Raw genomic sequence first — 21,077 nt, 5'->3', positions numbered from 1 at the left:
GTGATTTAAAAAATTTAAATCAATATGTGAAGGGCACCGTTGATACGGTGATGGTGGCCACAAATGAATCAATAAACAGAAAATACTTAAAAGTGTAGAAATATTTTTGTTTTATTATAAAACTCTAGCAGGTCAGGGGACTTCAAATGAGCAGGACATCCTGTATATGTGTTCACACTGTTAAAAAGGTATATGGCCGCCCAGACCACCTCAGAATGTGATCTTATTGATCAGATCGTGAGTGTGTTACTCTAAAAGCTCTCCACGTGTGATCAGACCACCTGGAATGGAAGGTAAACCCAGGTCTGAACAGAGCCCTTTTGCCCTTGATTCAACTTTTCCTTGGATGATACTGTACATGCTGCTGCAGAAGCGTCGCAGGTGATTCTGAACAGGTTTCCTCTGAGAGATGGGATGTTTGGGCTTTGTGGAGTATGTAGAACAGCTTGCACGAACAATAAATTACAAAGACCGGCAGGGAGAAGGGATGAAGTCAAAACGCTGCAATATGGAGGAAGAATGATTGGGGGTGTGAGAATATACAAGATGAGAGGGAGTTGAAAGAAAAACAGATATTTCATAGAACATACAACACAACATAGAAAAAAACTTATTTTGCAATGAATATAATTAAATAAAACCTTTGTGTAGCTTCAGATGTTGCATTTTTTAAAAAGGTGTTGATTCAGTTTCATGGTGAATAACAACTTAATTAATAGCAAATCAAATTATATTTACTGAATAAGAAATGTAAATGTGCTAAATTATATTACAAGGTTTCGGTTACTTTGTTTCCATTAGAATAAAAAGATGGACCTTACATAATGAAGTAGGTCGAGCATGTTTCAAACAACATTAGCAACATTTAGAACACAATGCACATGACTGTTCCATTAGCTATGATTATTGTGTTCAATAATCATAGCTGGTGTTCCAATATACGACCGCAGGGCGTGTGGTCTCTATTGATCTTGCAGCCCAGTTTTTGGATTGTTCCGTACTTTATGTTTGGAAACCCAGAGGCCTCACTCAATCCGTTAATAAAATGACTGCTGTGTCACCACTGCAGCTCTGTGTGTGTGTGTGTGTGTGTGTTTGTTTGTGTGTGTGTGTGTCTAAAACATCACCTGCCTCAACACCCAAATAGAACAAGTATCTCTGCTTTTGACCTTGACAGCTTCGATGTCAGCCTCTATACCCTGTAGCTACAAATTGTGTGTAAGGATTTGTCAGTTGGGATGTTAAGCTGTGTCCCAGTGGAAACTGTGAGTCTGTGTGTGTGTGTGTGTGTGGGTGTGGCAAGGTGACCTAGCAGACAAATATCAATAAAACAGATGCATTTTGAGCCGCAGTATAAACATGTACAGCTGCAAAAGTGCAATAATGCACTTTTATAGACAGATACACTCTGAGCTAGAGAGCTGACTTTCCTCTCTTTAAAAAGGGAGTTGAAAAGTTTTGTGACACTGCCAGTCTTTTAAAACGCTCTCTGGTACAGTATGGTTTGAATTAGAGCCCTACTGATATATAGATTTGCTGATAATATCTGCCGATATGAAAACTCTTGTTTTACAGAATAAACAAAGCAGAAAAGATGTGTATTCATTTATACGCTTTACATGAAAAACTTTAATTTCTTTGAATCTAAATATTTTGGTTGAATTTGTGTTTTCTTAAATGTGCAATAAAGTTTATGGTTACATTGTAAAATATCGACCCTCAATTACATTGTTGGTCATTAGGGTGTAATAACAACATCTTGCCAATTTTTCTTATCATATATAGATTGCCCGATATATCAGTATTGGACATTTTTTGACTTCCTAATATCTGTATCGGCATCAGCCCCGAAAATCCACATCTGTCAGGTTCTAGTATAAATGCCAGGTTTGATCAGGGCCTAGATCCTGAGACATTTTCTTTTTCTTTTTTAGTTCCCGACTGTTGGTGACTTAGGTATTTAACGTCTGTCGGGTTGTCATAGCTCCCATTCAGACCTCATGCCAGGTGTAAGTGGAGTCTGGGTGGTGAAAGTCAAAGAGCAGGTACTGGTCTGCATGAGTGGGTTTAATGCTTATTCCACACACAGTCACACAGAGTTAATTGTTAAATGCACACATTCATTTAAGATGCATGCTGTGACCTTTATGGCTTTCCATACACTGCGTTGTTCATACATAGATATCCACACTGACATACACACAGTATATACATGTATACACATACACCCAGTCACACATGGCCTGTGAGCTACTGACACACCGATGGCATGGTCACCAACGTCCAAAATCCCATGACTTACCTCCACTCCCCAGGTTTGATCACCGCTTTTCCCACTTGAAACCTGTGAGAAAAGGATTACTGCCACTTTGTGAGCTACATTTCTCCAGGACACACACGGACACACACGCAAACCTCCAGGGTCACCATGCAATTACACCTCAGAGGGGCCTCTCCAGTCGCACAAGGATACGAGACATAGGAGGAGGCACGGCCAGCAAGACGAGAGTGTTCTGAGCTGCTCACTGGTTAACATGCTGCTGTTGAGCACTGCTTCATGTGACCACTGGCCGGTATCTCACTCATGCACTGACTGACTCACAGAAGAAGTTAGCTTTCTGCCGGTGCATTGCCTCGATTGAAACTTAAATACCTGTGCTCACGAAAAAAAAAAGACTAAAACCTTATCTACATCACAAAACAGTTTTGAGAGAACAATGCTTGTAATTGTTTCCATCTCCAGATCTTTGTCATATGTCATTGTGGCTCTTCAGTGCGTATGCAGCCCGACAGGCTTTGACTTTGTCAGAACTGTGTTACCGTGAGTGATACATTGTTCTCAAAGACCACAGACGCTTTAAATGGAAATTAGAGGCTTGAGTTATCATTGTCTAAATTCTTTTTATAAAGATCGACGAGTCTGTTTCGCTCTTTTCGGTGTAAATCAAGGAGAGGTTTTTTTCTTATTTTCTGAAGTTTTCCCTGTGATTTATTTGTTTGAGGGGGCACTTAATGCAATTTTCTCACCTCCCGCTGCTAAATCGGCGAGTGCCAGGGGAGAGAGAAAAACAATTAAAGACGGATGAAAAGGAAAACCTCCACCTCATTTTTAACGTGGAATAATCTATCGCAGTCTCCTCTATTTCGGCTAATTTGAATGTGGGGACAAGGAGGGCGAAGAGGAATGAAGGGAGTAAGATAAGGAGGCGGGAAGGTTATTATTTCAAGGAGAATTGTCAACCTCGTTGCCTCATAAATTAAAGACAATCATACTTGACTGCAGTGCCTCATGCACAGAGTTTCCTGCCTACATCTGTGAGTTAAATCTCCCCATGTTTGCACAGGAAATCTGTAAAAGAGCTGGAGCAGAGGCAGACTCCCTCCTGCAAACAAATCACTAACATGATGACGGTGCATTGTTTGCACTGTCAAAGGCCATGGGCTTTTTCCTGAAGGCCTTTTTCGAAGTACACATCATTGTTTTCAGGGCAGTAATGGCCTTATTAACTGGTTATTGCCCCTGGTGATTGATATGAATTATCATAATGAAAGGTTTCATTGTGGAAACTGGGTTTTATACCTTCACAGTAAGTCACTTTACAGTGTAAAATGTTTACTGACATCAAGTCAGCTATATATTAAATTAAAATGAAACTCTTCATTCTTGTTCATTCTTGCAACGGACAGTTTTAAAAACTGAGTTTTTTTTAAGATGCACATAACAAAAAAAAAACTTTCTGTTATGTTGGCTATTTAATTTTTTATCTCGACGAGGGGAAAGAGGATTTCTTTTTTATTACAGTACTTATTTATAATCCCTGCAGTTCAAATGAAAACTGACAATAAATATTATAAACATATTGAATTATACTTGAGTCAGTTGTTGTCTGAAGACGTTGATTCATCTAATATTTTAATATATATTGCACTGAATTATAATTACTAGTTTGTTTACGGACCTTTGCTTGAGGACATTTTCTCTTATCTGGAGCTCTCTGAATTTTAATTGACTACCCCTTCATTAAAGCAATGTCTATCTAATGTTGTTACTGCTGAATTGAGGTACTTCATACTACAGGGGTTGTCTTCATTACCTTATCATTTTTGTGTATTTGTACGCGTAAAACACCCCTGTCATTAACTCCACTGCGACACCACACCTACAGTGTCACACCTGTTTTATAACTGAAGTACTGTGTAGTTGCCAACACTGTGTCGAGCTGCTCTGTAGTCACTCTCCATCCCTGTGTATGAATGATTGATGACATTATTTATATACACTGTATACCATACATTAATATTGAAATCTGGTAGCAATAATATACACCTACAGCATTACAGATACTGTAGGTGTCAATACAGGAAAAAATACAGGATACAAATATTCCTCTGCTGCAGTATCCAATCTCGAATCAGACAGTGATTTCTCATGGGAAAGAATATAGAACTGTTTATGTAAAATAATATGTAAATAAGTAACACATCACGTTAATAAGTCAATAGCAGTCACAGCATCCCGCTAATTAGTCTCACCTCATGTTTAGATTCCATGTAAAGAGTCAAATTCTGCAGTTCTGTCAGGGGCTGGATGCGGCCGCGGAGCAACGATCGGACACGTACCAGGCGAAATGGCTGTTTTGTGCATCGCGGGAAGGATAAACGCGTCCCTTCAGCTCTGGACCACGCCCACTAAGCGTGCATTACGGTCCACACAGTCAACTGTAGACCAAACGGTGAAAGTTTTATGTAAATCGAATGAAAGTTGTCATATGATGCTTATTTCCTGTTACCGGTGGGTAATTATATCATTGCACATGCCCGGGACACGACTCTGATGGTCTAATGCACTGAGACCGAAGCAAAGCCTGTGAGAGGTTCGTGCAACAGAAACGAGCAGAGATCCTGTTGTTGCGTTATGTATAATTGACAGCTTCCTGCAGCACACGGCGCACGTCATGATCTGCATACAGGCCTGAACAGATGTCACAGGGTTTTATATAAAAGGGGCTTTCAGAGGCATATGAAGCAAGTGTCAATTGTGTAGGTTGCACTGACAAACAGATTTAAAGAGATTAAAGGATAAGTCCTGTCATTTCCTGTAGTTGTCCACAACAATATACTAATCCTACAAACAATGAGTGTCTGTGCAGCCACAGCCTGGTGATGGTTTCTCCTCTTTCCTATAGATCACTGTTGTCTACAAACTACTAAAACTATTTGAATAACATAGAACACTGTGCTGAGTGGGACGCTACTTGACTACGATGAATACTCACTGGAGCAACTAACGCATTTTAACAGGAAGCCGGAAATACAGGCACTCCTAACAACTTGTAACCGTTCCCTGGTGTAATAGGACATTTTGTTGCCTTTTATTCTTAAAGTGCATCAATACATTTGTGTGCCATTTGAAAACACTGACATCTGCCAATATTAACCCTATTGTTGATCAGTATCAGCGTATATACCATTACTATTACCTGGTACTGCTATTATGAATAACATCATTACATCTATAAGTATCACTATTATTATTTCCTTTATAACAACCAGTATGAAGGATCTTAAATATGACAGTTTACCCTTCTCTCCCCCCTCTCTCTTCTCTACCCTCCTTTCCATCCACCTCTCTTCCTCCTTTCTCTCCGCTCGCTCCAACCGGTCGAGGCACATGGCCGCCCACACTGAGGTTCTGTTTTTATCTCTCCACAGTCGCCAATCATGATTTGGTGCAATATAAATACAAATTTTACTGAATGTGTTGGTTGTGATGTGACAACTCTAAAATGACAAATTAGGTTCACTGTTGCACAGTGCGCCAAGAGTGCTTACAATTAGATTTTTGCACTTTAAAGCGTCCTGCTTGTACTCATTTACAGTAAAAATACATAAATAAATATATCAAGAGTGCTTTTTTAATTTAAGTGTTTAGGTTTTGGTTAAAATTGATATGATCATGCAACATATGAAAATGTTAGTCTCTTGAATTATTGGGAACAAATTCAGATAGATCTGAAGGAAGAAAATGAGAAATCTAGCGTCTTTGAGAATTGAAAGAAAAATCCTGAAAGTCATTACATAATGTTATTCACGTTGAACATAAACTGTCATACAGAATTTCCATCGTCACTTCCACATTAACACACCCTTTCAACTGTCCTACACTGTTTTCCATATGCATGCATTTCAAGTTCTCCTTCATCTTCGGTCTGACACCCTCACAAATGCCCGCACACACAGCTGGGATAAATTGTTAAAGATATGATTTTTGCTAATATTTCCTTTGTTTCTAATACTGAAAGAGATGCCATGATTTCTCCGCGCACCATTGAGTTATAGAATTTCATGATACAGAGGATAGAAGAAAAGAAAACTCGTCTCCTTGTGTTTAGGATTGTTGTTTTATGAATATCATCTCTTTTGTGGTATTTCAATTAAGTTTGACAAATCCATGGCCATTTGATTCAAAGACAGTAGAGATTGAATGGATTCCTTTTATTAGCTTCCAACAAATTGCCTTTTTAATGGCTGGAGCCTCTGCATTATTAATTTCTGTGAGAGAGAGAGAGAGAGAGAGAGAGTTTAGATCTAGATGAGCTCAGCCAACAACATTGGGACTTCGAATGAGTCATCACGCGGGAGGATGAGATTGTTGTGTTAAGCAGGACGTTAGACTTCGGATTTGTAAGAGCTCAAAAGCAGTTTTTCTTTTAGATTTGGTCAGGTGACCTTTTAGAGAGCTGAGTCTGTGTTGATGATGGAACAGAGGCAGGCAAAGGGAGCAGGAACCATTGGCTGGAAAGGTATAGGCCGATGAGTTGCTGGACAAAGCAGGCAGGATGATGAACTGAAGCCACAGGCAAACACAGAATTAAACTAGGTTCAGGTAAACAGGAGAGAAAAACAAACAGGAAGATGAGTTTGGCTGTAATATTGACACCACATTGCTGAACTGAAGGTCTGACGGAGACTGAGGAGCAGAGCTGAGATAATAAGGCCTCTTTCACACGTGCCTTGTTTGGTCCGAACCTTCGAACTTATCAGTTTAGCCCTAACCACAATAACAGGGGTTAAAGTGGTCTCAATCTGGATCAATCACACACGGTTTGGATCATTTGCAGTTTATTAGCTTCCGGACCAGTTGCTGGAAGTTGAGAGAGCATTAAACAATAGGAGAGCAAAAAGTGGCTCGCAGGACTGCCTGCTTGCTGTTTTTGCCTCAGACAAGGAGGTTCATTTTGCTGGTTGTGATACCATGATATTATGAACGAAATCGACAAAGTAAACCAGTTCATTAATTTTCTTCATTCAGACGGATAGAAAACTTTTTTTGATGCACCTTATCAAGAAAGTTAGCAAATACAAATTGACAACACGCTAACGTCAGACGCATGCTCATCCTCAAACCAATCAATGTGAAGTATAGACAGATGCAGCCTCCATCAGTAAATAATACACAATTCCTGTGTACGCTCCCTAAATTACAATGCGAATTCAAACCGGATCAAATGTAAACAATGTAACAAAGACATGAATCCTGGATCGAACCATGCTCTGGACTTTCTGGTGTGATAGATCTGGGTTGGATCCGTGGATGGATTACAGGTATGCACGTCCAATGGCAGCAGACAAGGACTTATTGCCATGCTGAGAAAGACCGAGACAAACTGACAAACAAGAAACACAAGGAAGGGGGACAACAGCCCATCCTCATCTGACCAATGAACTCTTGTCTTGTCTCTCTCTAGGTGATCCAGCGCAGGGAGGATGGCTCTGTCAACTTCTTCAGAGGGTGGGAGTCCTATCGTGAGGGATTTGGCAAGATTACTGGTGAACACTGGCTCGGTAAGTGTCTCAGCTGTGTGAATGAGTGGCTCAGCGCCCGTGAACAAGATGACAAGTTAAACCTTGAAAAGTCAATTTTCACTCAGCACTGTCAACTTTACTTAACTAGCTCCACAGTTACGTCTTGAAGACAAGACTTTATAGAGCCATCATCTCATCAGCATTATATCGACAGCCAGTATGACATGAAATCACAAGTGCAGCACTCAAACTGCAAGTAGAGAGAAGACAGGAACTCACTAGCAGAGGCTGAAATAGCTACATCGAGTGATGGATCGAGATAAAGAGACGGCTAAAGAGAGAAGCCTCAAGCCCTCAAACCCCACACCACTTCTCATTAAATTTACAAACACGTTTCTTTTTGCGGGTTTTACTCTTCAACGCCATCACAGTTCTTCTTGTAGCGTGTAGCTAGTTAGCTGTTTGAGCTTGAGGACATTGTAATTAGAGTTGACTTCCACTTGTCATATGGATTTACTTTAATCTGCGTCATTCTTCATGTTTAAACAACACATTGGGAAAAAAAAACTCCTAAAGGCCGGAAAGTCTAAAAAATAGAGAAGGGCTGTACCTGACTAAGAATTTTGTCAGTTGAATCAGATTTGTCTTTTCAATACAAATAGTTGACAAAGCGTAACGTTTTTCATACTATACAGACAACACTTTGCTCAAATGATGAATGGAATTTGATGGGACAATGGTGAAAGCATTCTAATTACGCTAATGGCTAGGAATGTACCTTTACATTTTTTTTTTGTTTTCAACCAACAGCTGCTCGTTAACCTATTATTAACCATTTACCAACAAGATTACATGTTATATAATAGAATGTCTGACGCATGTAACAATAGGGTGTTTAAGCGTCTTAGCTTTAGATGTGCATATTCCTGTGGCCGTGACGTCACTCCAACGCAAATGAGAGTAAACCTGTAACACGTTTCTGCGATCAATCACATTAATCAGCCCTCATTACCAGGCCAGGCCTACTCACTCCTCAGCAGACTCCGATTTTCTACTGTTTTTTCTCCAGAAATAGTAACATGTCCACCTGCTGTGGGGGTCAGTCTGTTAACTCTGAGCCCCATGTTGCAGTAGTAATAATATAGTAATAGTATTAAAAATGTCAAAATTCTTATTATTGGTTAATGGTTAATGATGAACATCCTTACTAATGATGGCTTGGAAAAGTAGACCAACATTGACACTAGCTATCAAACTAAATCCAGAGAAAGAAAATACTGCGAGCCATGTGTTCTCCACTTTCAGGCAGAAGGCAGAAGATAAGTTGTCCCGCAGCCAGAATACTTGACACGTAGAATCTCAGTCGACCAAAAGGTCTCCGACTGATGATGAAAATCCTCAACTTTGAGGGGGCAGCGCCAGCACACAGCTAGTTCCTTCTGTCATAGAGTAGCCTTGTAGCTTCCTTTCAATTTGACTGACCTTTGTTCACTTAGCAGGAGAACACAAGTCAAACCTGAGAACAGGTATGAAAGTGCAAACTGACAACCAAAAAAAGGCACAGATGAGGGTGAACACTGTCGACTTAACTGGAGGCAACTGCAGCTGGGGAGTGTGGAGTGGACTCTGTAGATCATCACTGTTTTCACAGACAGAAACTGCATGTCTCTGGGATCTTGGTCTCAAATTGCTACGTAACCTCAGCCTTTGTACAGAAACATCCCCAGTGACGAGCCTTAGCGTTCTGGTGTTCTTTTCATTTTTTGCTGAACATTCAGTCCATTACAGTAAGTCCCCACAGGACCTGCAGTACTACAAACACACAAGTGAAAACCAAACTAGCAAGAACCTCAGAAGGATTTGAACGGTTCCTCAAGTACTGTTATTCAAACCATGACCCTGGGTTGGCACTTGGACGCCACATTTCTGAACCATAGGCCACAGTTCTAGCGCTCACTCTCTGAACCTTCAAGGCTGCTTGTACTTATCAACACAGAGATGTGTTGTGAAAACAACTTAGCTCATGAACTTCATAAAACCTGTCATTTGACATTTGACAGGACATTGACCAGTCCCCCAAAAAAGCCAAGCACTTGCAGACGTGTTGTTCCCAGAGTAAACTTGGATTGAGTGTGGAGTGTTAGCTATCGCCATGCTAAATCTGTGTATATCTTCAGATGCTCGCATGACAGTTAGCTCAAGTTAAGACTGGTGGAGTAAGTGGAGCTTGAAGAATTCTATTCCTGTGAATACACACACTTGATCACGTTCAAGGTCGTGGACGTGACATTCCACAGCTGAGATCCCATCGGCGCTCTGGATTTACAGCACTTTCTCACACGCATGCACCTCAGGAGCAGTACAGAGGAAGACCTCTGTGTGCAGCCCAGCTTATATGCATGTTTTATATTGTACGATAGTGAAGGCAAATGGTAAAGGATTTGTTTAATTTTGCGTATCATCTCTGTTTATTGGGCGTCAAAGTGCTGCAGTGGCTCGCACTGTTGCCTCAAGGCAGGAAGGGTTTTTGGCTCGAATCCTGTTGTGCCTGTCGAATGTATGGTTGTTTGTCTTTGTATGTTGGCCGTGTGATGGTCGGGCGACCGGTACCCTTCCTCTCACCCAATGTCAGCTCCAACACAAAATGTACAAATTATTTTCACTTGAAACTTGTATTAATTTAAATAAGGTAATTCATAAAATAGAGAATCATTGTTCACACTGATCTGCTAAAGAAATAGAGACCTTTAATTTGGCAGCTGTGGCTGAGGGGTGGAGCGGTCGTCCTCCAACCAGAAGGTCCGTGGCTCGAATCCCAGCCCATGCCAAAGTTTCTTTGGGCAAGATGCTGAACCTTGATTGACCCTCATAAATGTTGAATGCACTGATTGGAAGTCACTTTGGATAAAACATGTAATGTCATTTATTTATGTTGCAAAACATCTTCATATTATCTGGCCACAACATTAAATTATTCATGGCACTTGTCCATCAGCCTCAGTGATTAATTCTCAACATATGTAAGTAGGTTAGTCCACAAGTCCAGAACAGCAGGTCTGAAAAGTTTGGGACTGCTGCTCTGTAACAGTTAATATGGTATTAGCTGGGCCTGCGTGGTTTTGGGTGCTTCATCATCTCCAACACTCTGTGTCCTTGCTTGACATCTGTAGACTTGTATATACTGTATAGCGCTTCAGAGTTTAGGTGAATTAATGTTGATCTAGGTCTCTCAGCTGACCCGAGGCCAGTACAGAGTGCAGGCCATAATATAAAACGTGGTTAGAGTGCCAGCCAGATCTCCCTATGGTATGCTGCGAGAACATGGTGGGAATATGGAAAGCCCTGGATTTAGCAGAGTGAATCTGAATGAGCCAGCCGGCTACTTTGAACCATTCAGAGTACCCTTGCTCATTCAGGGTGTGCTGTTGTCTCGTTACCCCCATCATCGATTACCCTCAGGGCAAAAATGAAAAATGGATTTGCGCTCGCCTGCAGCCTGCAAAGAAATCCATTGCCGCTACCTCCTCCAGACCAACACTGCTCACTAATGCCGTCAGCCACCCATGAACATCTGTACAGTTCTCATTTTCTTAATATGCTGTTCAATTCAGATTTCACATTTTTCTTTTGTTTATTGAACTTGATGATAGTGAAAAAAATACACATGATACAAGAAATAAGAGACAAGGACGGATTAAACTAATCCTGATTCTTTTTGAAGGTAGTATTTCTAAAGAGGTGTGTGTGCTGGATAATACAATCAGGAATATGAGAACATTCTTGCACATTTGGTAACACGTCCTCAATTTAGCACCAAAAAATGAGCCAGTTCTGTGGAAATAAATAAAGAAATCTTTTCATTTCAGCAGTTTGGCAGCTTAGGTGTTAATTAGTACTAATTATCGACTTTAATAGGTGTATCTGCAAGTATAACTGCACTGTATAGCAGTGTCAAGTCTGTAACTTTGGCTCGTGTCTACATGCGGTAGGTTGTTTGCTTTCCCGTTCAGTCTTTATTTGGTACCTATTTCTTCTTTTCGCCTTTTATATTCAAGTCATCAAGCATCACTCATCTGCAGTAAATCCACTGTCAAGGAAGCAAAGAGCAAATATACTTTGGGTCCTGTGCCTCAACAGAAAGCTGTATTTTAACATTGTGTGTGTAAGACTAACATATTGCTGAATAATCTCTCCCAGAGGAGCATTTCTAAAGAGTAGGAAACTGGGTCACGGCAGTTCCATTGTCACCATCGGATCTTTCAGACACCTGGTCTCCGAGGCTGATGTAGACTTGTCTACCTGTAATATAGGTCCTGAAGCTGTTTAATGCCGTCCCAAAGAGGCTAACCCAGTTTTTCAGATGGCCTATTACTAAACTATAACCAGGTCCGCTGTAGTTGAAAACGGCTCTTAAATCCAGCAGAAAACAAGGGGACTGGAGAAATTGTCTGCACTCATTTTCACGTCCTCTCTCCCCCGGCTTCGTCGACTGCAAACTGCGGCCATAATTTGTTTTTGTGTACAAACAAAATGTGACAAAAGCTCAGAGGTGTCACTTTAGCTTCTCGGTGTTGTAGAGTTATGGAATATCAGAGAGAAGTTGACACAGCCAATTTACAGTGACATTTTGTCCTCTCCTTCTGTGAAACCCATCATCAGGGAAGTGACATTCAGAAATGCTTCAATGTGTTGAAGGCTGTTTATCAGAAAGTTTATTTTATAGTTTGGAAGGTCATTTGGGCTCACACTGTCAGGTGTATGAGAGGGTAATTGTAGGACAGCCCATTGAAATTATACAGTTATTATTCCAATGGAGGTATGGATTCATTTAGAAATATATGTTACAAATGAATCCATGTTCTGAATCCTGCTTGAAAGAAGCAGAAACATTTGCTTTGCTTTAACTTTTCTGTTGGAGGAAAACCAGAAAACACTTAACATTCCTGAGCAGTACTCAATTTTATTAATCAGTGGAGCATTAACAGCTTAATCAATACCTATAAATGGGATTCTCATGTTTTGGTGGCTCCCAGTAATAGAAATTAATATTTGTTTGTTGTCATACCAAATGCTGGATTGGATTCCTGTCATCCAAATATTTATTTATAAAAGAAAGAAAGTTCCTCTCTTTTCATCCCTTTTCCTTTCTTTCTCATATTCGTTTCACCATGCTCGGCTTCTTTCCTCTGATCAATGCACATTCAAAACATGCAGTTGTGTGTTGTGTCGTGTGAAGTCACTGCAGCTACCTGAGTTATTAGACAGAGAAAAGATGCCTTTCAAAACATCATTATTTCAAATTCCATAGAAGCAACTACCAGTGACGATAAAGATGAGCGTCCACATCTCATTCCTCTGTGAAAAATAAAGCAAATGTATCTTGGATACGGGTCTTTTCATCTTCTGCTGATGATGTCATTTGGAGTGGAGCAGTATTCATGACACACAGATAGACCCACACCCATCTGACCTATTCTAAGTCAAACTCAGCTGTCAATCATAACGTGTCACCCCCATTTTTATAGCATCGAACAACTCAAACCAAACGTATAAAAAAAATTAACACTTCAAAGAAAAGAACTGTCAAAATTTGAATATTTAGGAAAATGTTATTCAACTTTACAGTGTGGCTCATGTCCCTTCTGAAAATAAACAAATCCAGACTCATCCATGTTAGCAGATGGGTCATGGGCCAAACCTAAAGTCAAAATCCACGTCAGATACTTTTCTTTTAGTTTTTTGTCATTTTGGGTAGTTTCATTGTTCAAGTGCTCACTTTTTCCACTAAGTTTGGTGGGGTGAAACATGATTGACAGCTGAGACTGACTAGCGATTGGTGGAGCGTGTTTATCAGCCATACTTCAATATTGCAGCTCCATTTCCGGGTTGCTACTGCGCAGACTGTGGCTCCAAATGTCGATGTCATCAAACGTCATTGGCGCAATATGGCAGCGTTTGCACCCGGGATATTTTGCCTTAATTTCTAGATAATGGGAGGAGGGGTGTAGGCACTGTCCAGCTTTATATTTAGTTTATGGTCTCATTACGTTTAGTCCAGTGCGACACTTAACGTTTAAATTCAATATACGTATCTGGTCCAGTGTTTGTATGACAAGCTTTTCTTACTCCCTCCCCAACCCTAGCTGTCATGTCGTCCATCTTTATATACAGCCACTGGGAACAACAGCATTTCAGGAGAAAAAAATGTAGACGCAGGCAGTTTTATCATTCCTCTAGTAAGTGGAGTCCTGTGCATGAGAAGCAGCAGAGAGAATGTGCGAAGCTCCAACTGTGGGCGTCTCAGAGTCTCCTCATGAGTATTTACCTGATGAGTCTTTGCTCTCTGGGCGATTAAACAGGAGGAAAAAAAAGGCTTCAGAAGAACCTGAGAGAACTCTTAACTCTGTTACACTTAACTCACGCAAACCTGGTGAGGTGAATCCACCGAGGAAATTATATTATATCTGCCAGGCTCTCTACTCTGAGGAGTGGGCGGCGTGTTGGAGCCGGTGTATCGGCGAGATTAGGGGAGACAGAATCAGCTTTTTATATCAGTGAAGGTTGGTGTATTGATGTCACAGTGTTAAAAGAAAATCTGTTGCCCTCACCTTCAAGCTTTTTCACAAACAGTAAGCCGTTTTATTCACCACAGGATTTGCTTCCTTTATTCCGGCCAGTGTTTGCATCCAGCCTGTGGGAGTGGTGCATTGCAGCGCTTGGCTGACCAGATAACCAATATGGAGCAGGAACACCCAGCCTCTTCTCTCATTATACTGGATTTATTTTCAAAAGAGCAAAGCTCAGCAATGAACTGCACGAACACAGACAGTACATTAAGAATCCCACCGGGAACAGAAACACACTGTCAGAGAGTATTACAGGGATGCTCACTGCTCCGTCTCCCATACAGCTTTTGAACACTTATCTTCTCCCAACTTCCGTGGAACAGGACCTGAGATCCACAAAGCCCAGAGTAAACTCTGCGGGAAGGCTGGATGACGATCTGATGGAGCGGACTGGCACTAACTTTGTGAGGTGTCAGTGCCGATGGAGAAAATGTCCCAATCAAGACTTCAACATACAGCAATGAAAACAGTTCTGCAGCCAAAGAAAAGAGAAATTTGAATTTAGCACGGGTCTGCTTTTGCAAACCCGCACTGTACCGGACCTGAGCTGCTACCCGCTATTAGCTCAGAGTCAAATCGAGCCTGCACGACCTGACCCATCACCTGTGATTAAACACACATGCTACACACACAGTCACTCACATCAAATGGGTCATGACCTCCTTGTCCTCCCGTTTCATTGGCTCAGTTGTGTTCTTTGAAAAGTATCTGTCAGTTGTCGCAGGACCTGAGCTCCTGCAGCTGTCGGTTTATTTCCTCAGCCGCGACGTGCCTAACTTGCTTCTGTCAAAAGCTAATACTTTTTGTCACTTTTTACAAGCGGGAAAAAGCCAGAAAGAACATTTACCACTGGCTATTTCTGTCTTTATGTGATCGCTTTTGAAGTTGAAGCTGGTTTGGCGTCAGTAGTGACAGTTGTTTGAGTGGCAGTGAAGGAGTTAAAGGTTGTGTCGTAGGGTTTCACAATAAAAAAAATCTTTGTGGCTGACTGGGATCCATAGTTCCCACCCGCTGCCCGCTCATGTTTATTTAATTTTCAACCTTACCTGGGACCTAGTGCAGGACATTTTTTTCACCACACAATCGACTGTTGGAACTGACTTCCCTTCACCTGCATCAGTGGAGAGAGAGAATGTCTTGAGACTCTTTCACAGACAAAAGACCTGGAGAGCCCCAGGCCCAGATGGCGTCTCACATTTCAGTCTGAAGGCCTGTGGTGACCAACTGGCTCCTGACTTCACACAGATCTTCAACAGATCATTTCATCCGTGTGAAGGTTCTCTTCTGCTTCAAAGGCTCCACAATCACACTGCTCCCTCATAAACCCTATACCACAGGAGCAATTACAGCAAATGCATTGTCCCTCACATCTGTGGTCCCCCCCCAAAAAAAAAGATCTTTGAAAAATTAGTGTTGGCCGAACGAAAGCACATCACAGACCCCCTGCCGGGATCCCCTGCAGTTTGCCTACCAGGCAAACATATTGGTTAATGAAGCATTTATTATGGCTCTGCTCTCTATCCTGCAACACTTCTACTGCCTGGAGAGTACTTTCTTTGTTCTTGTCCTGAAACCTCTCTGCTCAATACTCACACAGCCAACTCGTGCAGTTCTCCACCTCTCCCGGTGCAGCACCAACTTCCTGAAAGGCAGGAAGCATCAGGAGTGGCAGGGAGGGGGGCGACTTTCATCCATTTCTGGTATTCCCCAGGAATGTGTATTCCTCTCACTGCTCCTTTCCCTGCGTCACACATGACTGCACCTCTAGGGACAGAGATGGTAGTTTCTGAGACTGAGCTCCCCGTAGTACTTCTTTCACCAACTCAGCAACTGCCATGGAAACTTTTAGGTTTCGTCCAAGTTTTATGTGAGAAAAAAAAAATTCCCAGCAGCAGAGGGTGTACTTCCTGTGCCAGCCGAGGAAGTTCATTTTGACTTCTACACACTTATGGCCGGTTGTGTTCGCTGCTATTTTTATGAGCGTGTTCAGTTTGGCCACAAAACAGGAGCAGACTACATCACCGGCACCAGCCTGACTACCCTCCGGGACGCGCACGCCGCCTGAATCAGCAAACACGGATGCCGTCCCCGTCAACCTTGGCCTAGAATTATTTAACTCTCAGTTTGTGGCAGGTGCTTCAGATTAAAAGGTCCTCAGGACTATTCAGGACCCCACGTTCACAGTCTCGCGCAGGATTTACAGTCATTACTGCCCACTCCGACACATGTCCCATGCTGCTGCTGCCTTATCATATGGAAATGCTGATCACTGTCGCCTGCAATACGGTTTTTCCAGTGTAAATCTGTGCCCCCACCCTGCAGGGGGGAAAATAAGACACATGTAGAGCTTATGGATTGTTTTAATCTCAAACAAAATGCTAATAAGGTTACTCAACTGTTTAATAAGCCAGCTGTAGAAGACGTGAACTGAAAATAAGCCTTATTAAATTCTTTTAAAGCCTGAGGCAGTGCATGGGAAAAGTGTATGCAAACGTTACGCATCGGGTCCCTGTTTTTTGACTGTTTATGTAATTTCTCATAGAGAGGGAGGCAAATTTAATCATGTTACACGTCTGGTGTAACATGATTTTCCAAAATTGACTGATATTTATTAAACTTTATGTATGTATTCAACTGCACTTGTTTATAAAGACAGAAATGGAGAGCTAATCGGTAAATGAAAAAAACACTTACATTTGAATTATATTTGGAGTCCCTCTCATTTTCATATATGGACTTTCATCAGATGAGGTCTGGGTTGCATTGATCTGCTTGGATTTCTGTAGCAGCCCATTTCATGCAGGTCACTGTGCATCCAAACAAGCAGGTAGAAACAGTTCTTCCCGAAGAAAGATAACTTGGCCACATCACGTCTCTAAACAAAAGCTCCATTGAAGCTACAATGTCATCTCCTTGTTACATGATGTTGCCTTCAAATGGAACCTGTGAACTTGTGGTTGCAACATGGGAAGTATGGGTTCTCTTGCTGTTTAAGTGGTTAGAGACAACCGCTGCTAAGCAACAGTAAAATTGACACCTATATGAACGTCGTTGTCACTCTCTAGACGTCAGAGAAGCTGTTTAGCAAGGCACCAGGCAGGAATGTAATGCAGGAGATCACAGGAATGCTGGAATATCATACATTTTCTTTGTTTAAAATCAATAGGAAAACCTCTGTAAGACTAAAAGTACAAGTTATAAACCTACCATCCAATGATAAATGGTCTGCCTATTCTGAAAAAGTCAGCCAACAAGGAACACATGGCGACGTAGAGATCTTATCCTCATGCTCCTTTCCAAGTGCCATCATTCTTCTTTTTTTTTTTAGGGGGTGATGATACTAGCTGACAGATATTTCGTATTCTCACTGTTCACGTGAACGGGAGCGCCATGGCTGTAGGGCAGTGACATTTGGGCAACATTCTAAAAGGAGGTCAGGTGAAGTGGCCTTTCGACTCGGTTCCCTTCATTCTGACCAAAGAGCCAAAGTTTTTTTTTGCAATCGTCACGTAATTTGCACAGAACTTTGAATTTGCAGGCAGAGAAACATTTATCGCCCTGTATGACTGTGAGCATCTGTTATAAGCTGCAGGCTCTTGCACATTATCAGTCTCATTGTTTTAGGGACATACAGAGGCACTGATAAGAGTAATTTTTACGCCCGAGCATGCAAACAAACTTGATCAATAAACTAAACATAACAGATTTAATAAAGGAAAAGAAAAAGCCCAACAGGCAAAACAACTGACATCATATCTGTCATATTATCTTTCAGCCGTACCAAATTACATACAACAGAGATTTTTAGAGATCCTCTTTCCACTGAAAGTGCCCGTGACATGTCACATCATCACATTTTTGTGATGGTCCCCAGTATTATGTGAAGTGGACACAGCATAATAAGACCCATGTGTCTTGACTGCTCTGCCTGGAAGTTGTCCTCTCTCTGAAAAGTGCCTTGTTGTGATTTAACATTCTCCGGCTGACTGCCTCATTAAAGACACATTTACAGCTGCCACTGAGAAGAAATGGAAAAAGCAAACCTTTATTTCCTCTCTCTACTGTCTGCTCTCCTGCCTGTCACTAAAATTGCACAAATTTCCTCCGAAAATAGCCGCGTTAACCACTTCACATATACCGCTCACCTTTAACAAGTGGGGCATATGCGAGTGCTTTTATTGAGCTCTTAGCCTGCCCCAAGTATTGTAAGCTCATGTGATTACAGTTGGGGGGGTGAACCACAAAGACATTTGGGTGTTTGTGTGTGTTTATTTGCGATTGAGTGTGCAGATGGGAGCCAGGCAGGGGGAATGACTATAATTTGGAGATGGGCAATCCACAGGCTTGGCTGTCTCTGACAGTCTTTCGCGCGTGAATAATGGGCGGTGAAAAATATTACAGCAAAGTCAAATATGATGTTACCATGTCATTCTTGTAAGTAACGTCACTGATGCTCCGCAAGAGACGCTACACAAACACCATCATCGTGGTTGTTAGTCACAGATCGGATACTTTTTGGGGATTAGCAAAAAAAAAAAGGGAGACAAATATAACTTGAATGAACTCTATTCATTGAACAACTTAAAAGAACAATTAACTTCTGCAACGTTCCAGTTGTTTAGATACATTTTTTTAACCAAACTATTTCGTATTAACTTGTTAAATGTAAGTACGAGATGAACAACAGTGAATAGAAAAGTGTCTCTGTTGTCGTTGCATCATCGTGTACATCAGGGTTTCCCGATCATTATCCAGGCCGTGGTGGCTCGCCAGAGAATTACACTTCTTATGATAACGTAATAGATCTTTAATAAAGTGTTTAGCTTTGTTGATTACTTGCATTACATGCTCGTTCTGTGTCGCCCTCTCTCATGCTCCTTGTATATTGTCCTCAAATTTTTTACAATCCACGCAGACAGTCAGACCTCATAGTTCCAGCTGCAGTTGTGTGGCGTACCCACAAGTGGCATTCAGTGCAGCTCTCGTATATAAAATGTCCTCTTTCACTTTCTAGTCCATGTACCTGACGCTAGACTCTGTCACGAGTGGTGCACTGACACAGACTGAATCAATTCTCCTATGCGCTTGCTCTGTCAGAAGCCTAATACTCCCATACAGGAGACTTGAATCCATTCCTTCTGCTCCTCCATTAGCCATGGCTCGCCCTGTCAACTGTCAACAAACAACTGCTTTGATTTTACTGCATCTCTTGATTGAAATTCACACAGTTATTACTTTACAAAGTGAGAGTGACAGCAACAGCAAAGCTTAATTTTACACTAATATGTACCATAGCATACCATTTGGGTCGATACTGGTTATGGATCAACCGTGGTCCGTCACACCAAATACACACGGTAAACCAGAATTTACAAAAACATGATGGTTGTCTTTCTTCTGCTACTCTATTCGCTTCACTCCTCTACTACCGCCAAGCATCTTCATCTCTTTACTGTCCTTCTCATGTGCCTCAAATCATTGTGAAACTGCACAGTCTGACAATCAACTCCCAGCCTGTAGAAGTACTCAGGGAAGCAGAAGGTGAGCCCATTCATCTGTGGTCTGGAGAGAACACTCTGTCCACACACACAAGGACACATTTACAATAGGACTGAGAGAAAAGTTGTGAGTGGGCCGCAAATGCTTAAACACAACATTTATTTGCTTTAATAAAATTATCTTCAGACTGTAGATGTGATAAGTAAAGTCGGTGTGGGCTGAGAGGGCAAAAAAGCAGTGAAAGCAGTTTTTTTCTGTTGTTGAATTACATGAACCACTGCATGATAGATGATAATAACACAGTGATTGACCCGCCGCTGTTAGAAACTCTTTCAAGGTTTCAATGTGGCTGATCCTCGTTTGATTTCTGCCACGCTGCGTGCTGCACAGCCGCGTTCTCTCCTCTGAAGGGCTTTATGGGTAAACACCACCCGAACAGAGCAGGGTATTCACAGATCCGCTGGCCACCGACATCCAAGAATATCAAAAAACGTTTTCTGCATTCGCGCATTTAAAACATTTAGCAACGCAGCCACATTGTGCCGGGTCCCTCCGTGTGTTTACCTTATGCAACAATTTCTGTATTTATTTTTTTATCATTTCATTCCTCCCTAATCTTTTCCTTTCCCACGGACCCATGCACAAGCACATCCTTACACATATTTATCCTCCACAGCAGCCTGTACCACAATGCAGCATCCTGAGGCTTGTATTTATATTCTTGTCACACAGCAGAAAACCTAAAGAGGACTGTAGCTACAAAAGAGAGCACGAATCAAAGAACATCACAATTCCTGGGAGAATGACGGCCCATTTTGCCGCACATTGTGTTTCTTTTTTTTGTCTGTGCGCCCTCAGATTTGTGCGATTGAAATAAGCCAGGGAAGGTCAACTTGACCATGAAAAGAATGGCCAAGGTTTTGAATAAACATGCATCATACACATGGGGGCTATTGATAAACCTCCCCCACTTCCCCACCTTTATTTTTTTTTTTTTTTTGGCATCTGTTCAAACAGACGGGAGTGAAAAAATACAGTTTAAATAATTGCTGTAAATGTGCCCCGACCCTTTTTCTCTCAAAAAATCTGCCAAACACTCCAGTCATGTGTGGCAGCTTCTTCTCGATACCACTGACAGCAGCGGGG

The 21,077-nt window shown here is 41.6% G+C and overlaps 1 protein-coding gene across 2 annotated transcripts in view; it reads left to right on the top strand.

The window, feature by feature from the left end:
- Nucleotides 1-21,077, top strand: part of fibcd1 (fibrinogen C domain containing 1) — a 111,241-nt gene that overhangs the window by 67,780 nt on the left and 22,384 nt on the right. For both annotated transcript variants that reach the window (XM_034602661.1, XM_034602660.1), the window contains one exon: nt 7,749-7,845. In XM_034602661.1, coding sequence (XP_034458552.1) covers nt 7,749-7,845 — 97 coding nt within the window. The remainder of the gene's footprint in view (nt 1-7,748; nt 7,846-21,077) is intronic.

Source organism: Hippoglossus hippoglossus, chromosome 12, assembly GCF_009819705.1.
Source record: "Hippoglossus hippoglossus isolate fHipHip1 chromosome 12, fHipHip1.pri, whole genome shotgun sequence".
Lineage (NCBI taxonomy): Eukaryota > Metazoa > Chordata > Actinopteri > Pleuronectiformes > Pleuronectidae > Hippoglossus > Hippoglossus hippoglossus.
Note: the sequence above shows the minus strand (reverse complement) of the source record. Positions and strands in the feature narration are given on the sequence as shown.